General features: G+C 37.5%; 1 protein-coding gene across 1 annotated transcript in view; it reads right to left on the reverse strand.

Moving 5' to 3' along the window:
• Window positions 1-1,822, reverse strand: part of LOC113829495 (oplophorus-luciferin 2-monooxygenase non-catalytic subunit) — a 2,917-nt gene extending 1,095 nt beyond the window's left edge. Inside the window, exons 1-3 of the mRNA XM_027382675.2 lie at window positions 1,299-1,822; window positions 998-1,196; window positions 580-681 (exon numbers count right to left, since the gene is read on the reverse strand). Coding sequence (XP_027238476.2) covers window positions 580-681; window positions 998-1,196; window positions 1,299-1,784 — 787 coding nt within the window. The 5' untranslated portion in view covers window positions 1,785-1,822. The remainder of the gene's footprint in view (window positions 1-579; window positions 682-997; window positions 1,197-1,298) is intronic.
• Between the last annotated feature and the right edge of the window lie 3,178 nt (window positions 1,823-5,000).

Raw genomic sequence — 5,000 nt, forward strand, 5'->3', positions numbered from 1 at the left:
GAGAAAAGAAGTGAACCCACAGTGGTCCCCGCATCCACTTCTCTTTGGAAATAACTCCAATAAGACTGTCGTATGCTATGGCAATCAACAATAGTCAAGATCAAACATTTGAATAACTGGGTCTCTTCCTTCCTGAACCTGTATACAGTCATAGGCAAATATATGCCAGCAAGATGTAAAAGTTAATTGTTGGATAAGTGAGAGAGATAATAAACCTGTGACGAAGAACAACGTCTATAAGTTGTTACTCTTTATTATTTACAATCTGATGGACAGGCAACAATGGGAATTATATGTCAGAAAATTATAAGTGATTCTTGCTTGCACAAATAGCTCTTGATTTTTTCTGTAGAATTTTCATGGTTCCCTCTGGTTACTGTTGATGTTATTTCATCTGTTAACAGAATTATTCTGCTACTATCATCACTACTATCATTATTGCTATTATCATTACCACTATCGTTATCACCGTTATCAATATCCTTATTAATACCTCTCACCTCTTCCTCTCTCCATTTCTAGACTTTCTCTCCTAGTTTTTTCCTCTTTTTCTAATAATATGAAGAAAAAAACACTTACTGAAAATCTCGGACATAGAAGAACGGCTAAAGACAGGGAAGAAGACGGCTGGCGGGACGAGGGCTGCAGCTCCCATTCTGAACCACGTGGTGTTCGTGATTCCTGACAAGAGACCGACAGGATTACGTTTCGGGGCATGGATCATTGTATGTGTATGAATATATATATATATATATATATATATATATATATATATATATATATATATATATGTGTGTGTGTGTGTGTGTGTGTGTGTGTGTGTGTGTGTGTGTGTGTGTGTGTGTGTACATATATACATACACGCAGTATATGTTAAAGGGTTACACTAGATTACAATAATTTCCTCAAGTTGGCGAAAACAACTGTAAATCAAACTCTTCCTGGCTGAACATGCAAAACGACAATTTCCGTCGGGTGAAAACAGAGGGAAACTTACCTCCGAATGTCCCTGGTTCGGCGCGGCCTTCCCAAGGCTCGTATGACGTCAGCTCAACGTAGCCGAGCGCCGGAGACGCGAAGTGGAAGGAGCCCGCGACCAGAGGCGTCGGCGAGATATCCCGGATGTAGAGTGAAAACAACTCCTTCAAGTCGAGGAAGGCGAAAGGTTCAACTGTAGCCTTCCTGAACTCGAGTTTCTGAAAAATAAAATAAGATTGGAAATTGGATGCCCGTGAACGTAGACCCGAAAAATAAGTATCGAGACGTTTTGTTGCTGTCACTCACACTTGAACCATTACCCTGATGGCTCTCGAACGCTCGAACGCTGATCTCCGAACCACAACGCGTTTTTCCGTCTGGTAGACGTGGAGCTCGTAAAGTGTGGTGGAGGTCAGTTGAGGAACTTCCGACAAGCTGTTCCAGTACAACATCACTTTGGAGACAGTGTCCCTCGAAGCCCCGAGAAAATCGTCCACTTGCACGAGGTTTGGACAAGAAAGTATCCAAATCTGAGTGAATTGGAGTTCGCCAAGGAAGCCGACCGGCAGACGCTGAATGAGGGCGTTGTCGGAGATCCGCAGTTGTTGGAACGAAACCGTACCAAGTTGAACCAGTTCTTTAAAGAAATCCTCAATTTGGGAGACTTCCAGATCACCTGAGCAAGTGATTCCACTTTGGACACCGTTATCCACAGTGCACCCAGGCGTTTGTGCTGCAGCCTGCTGGTAGCTGCAGAAAAGCAAGGCAGCCGATGTGTAAAACAGCAGACAATTCTCCAAGTGCATCTTGGCGGCGTCTAAGCTTGAAAGTGTCTAAAATATCGCGTGACGCAGACTTACTGGGTTTTCATTCTTTCTCGGCTATCATCTCTTATCTGTCGGCCGAGATAACTAAATGCACCAACGAAGACAAACATTAGGAGAAATTTAGTACTATTTCTCCGGGTGGATTGCTTATTTTAAAAGGCCCTCGGGGATAGAGGTAGGGGCCTTAACACAAGGACAGGGGGCCGGAACGGTGATGCTTGGGCCCCGAATACCGAGATATCAATGTCTATTATTTCTGCTTCGTCAAAATAAACCTAGTAACAGAATCAGCCAAATATAGGATGGATGACAGGGTAGGGTTGGGGAAGGATAAGATGAAAAAAGAGATAACATAAGATATACCGAGAAACGGGGAGGAGGCAGAGAAAAACTTTAGACGGAGAGAAGATGGACTGCAAAGAGAGGGCGGGAGATCATATATTTAGCTAGCTAACTATCTGCACAAATCACTTATAATTTTTCATGTCCAGAAATTCGCTATCGAAAGTTGTTTAAAAATACAGAAGCATACTAAGTCCAGCTTCATGACGTGTAAGACACACATGAACATATAATTATAGACATATATGTTCATAAATTAATACATATATATATATGTATATATAATATATGCATATATTTTACGCAGAAACACTTCTAAACATATGCCAAAGATATTCTAACCAAAAGAAATGTACTGAAAAACAAGTTAATAGTTGTACAAGCAGATAGCCGCCCAGCCGCGAATGAAATGAAAAGTCATGAAAATAATTTGAACTTTAAAATTACATTCATATAATAAATCTTGGTTAAAGAATACTTGATTAGAATTGCAGGAACTTGTCAACGAAGATAACAGCTCCAGGGAGTATGTTATATCCCTCGCATTGTGTTGCTCTTAATGGCAATAGGTTTATCTAAATCCTTTCATAGCGTCATGCTCAGCTAATACGTCCTTCTGTGTATACCTGAAGGCATGGTTATATATATATATATATATATATATATATATATATATATATATATATATATATATATATATATATATTATATATATATATATGTATGTATGTATGTATGTATGTATGTATGTATATATATATATATATGTATGTATGTATGTATGTATGTATGTATGTATGTATATATATATATATATATATATATATATATATATATATATATATATATACATATGTGTATATATATACATATATGTGGAATTCATGATGAACAGATTGCAACCGGAACAACGAATTGAAGGACAAGAAAACACACGAGTATGCCGAAGCAATAGCGAAAAGGCCTTCGGCATACTCGTGTGTTCTCTTGTCCTTCAATTCGTTGCTCCGGTTGCACATACACACACACACACACACACACACACACACACACACACACACACACACACACACACACACACACACACACATATATATATATATATATATATATATATATATATATATATATATATATATATATATATATATATATATATATATATATATATATATATATATATATATATATATATATATATATATATTGGCAATCCTTAAACATTCTGATGCGCTATCAAAACGAGTGAACATCACTGAATTAAAATATAGGCCTACCCATTTCCATATATACAACAATCTTATGAAGTTGAAAGTAATGGTAACTGACTACAATATCAACAGAAGAATGGTGTTAGAATTTTTCAGACTTTTCCTCTTGAAATATTCTTTGTTTCATTGAATAGTAAGTATGCTCTCGATTTAAAGAGACGGTGAGAAATACATTGTTCGTCTTATGATGATTTGTGATTTATAAATGTATGAGTGTTCTTACCTGGTTGTTCTTACCTAGTTGCTTCAATACGGGAGAAGCGCTAAGCTCAGGAGGTCCCGTCGGCTATATTTAAATTGTCGTTAAACTGTTTAAATTGATGCACATTTCTGGCACACACTACGCTTTTTGGGAGACTGTTCCATGCTTCAATAGTTCTGTTTGGGAAACTATTTTTTTCATATATATCTTTATTAATTATTTTTACTTTCAACTTTTTGTTGAGTCCTCTTGTCCTTCTTATGTTCAAGGTTAAAAAGTCTCTTTATCTATCTTCACCCGTCCTGTACTACAATTGAACAGCATAATCATGTCCCCTATTTTCCTTCTTCTTTCCAAGGTAGTGAGGGCCGTACTATAAAAATCAAATCAGGCAATCCACGACTCTTCGCCAGGCGATCCCGTGGTCAGTACCATGAGACCCTGCTTTCCCTTCGCCTGACGTTGCCGACCACTAAAGGGTCCAATTTCCGTTCCACAAAACACCACTCTCAGCTCGCCAGGCGTTCGCGGTAGACAATATATTGGAACATCGCCCGACTGCGAGAGCCAGCCATACCCCTCTCTCGTCGCCGCTTTCGTAAGTATCTCTCAATAGAACTTAACTGAATCTATTATGATTTGCATCAAAACCCAAAAAATCTACGTATGTATTCTTTTTAATCGCAAATAATCATAAAGTAACTAATAATCTTATAAGTATTCCATATTTTGAATTATTTACCTATACTTTGCTGATTTATGGACGTTTGAAGTGTCGAAAACGCTCTTTCTCCTAAAAATAAGTACATATATTAGGTAAAATATATATTGGCAGCTATAGTTTCCATATCAAGAAAGATTTTTGAAAGTGGCCAAACATGTTTTCCCCATTTAGAATGAATAACCTGTGCCACCAAATTCGCACAAGCGACTCCAGGCCTCCGCGCTTCCGGCAAAGGCCAATAAACTTCTCATTGTCTATTTGGCATCATAGTGCTTGGACTGATCATAAATTTCATTATAGATCGGAAAGCTCTGTCTTGCAACACATGCATTGAAGATTTGCTTGGCATAGGTGGAGGCCCTTGACGACGCATAACAGGCAAGGGTGGTTTTAAGGGATCAATAGAGTTCACAAAGACTTTTTATTTACTTGATTTTAACTAAATTTATCGTCCTAATTAGTATATCTATAATGCATACCCAATAGTTTTGCAAAATGCATTTCATTTCATTCCGCGTTATCTTGGCTATCTGTAATTTTAATGTCAGATTCCAGTAATTTGGAAATGATTACATAAGCCTTGTGAATTTATAAAATTACAAAAGATTTAAAGATATACTTTGTTCCCGTAATGGAAGCAGCTGTAGACGAATTGG

The sequence above is a fragment of the Penaeus vannamei genome, chromosome 19 (assembly GCF_042767895.1).
Source record: "Penaeus vannamei isolate JL-2024 chromosome 19, ASM4276789v1, whole genome shotgun sequence".
NCBI lineage: Eukaryota > Metazoa > Arthropoda > Malacostraca > Decapoda > Penaeidae > Penaeus > Penaeus vannamei.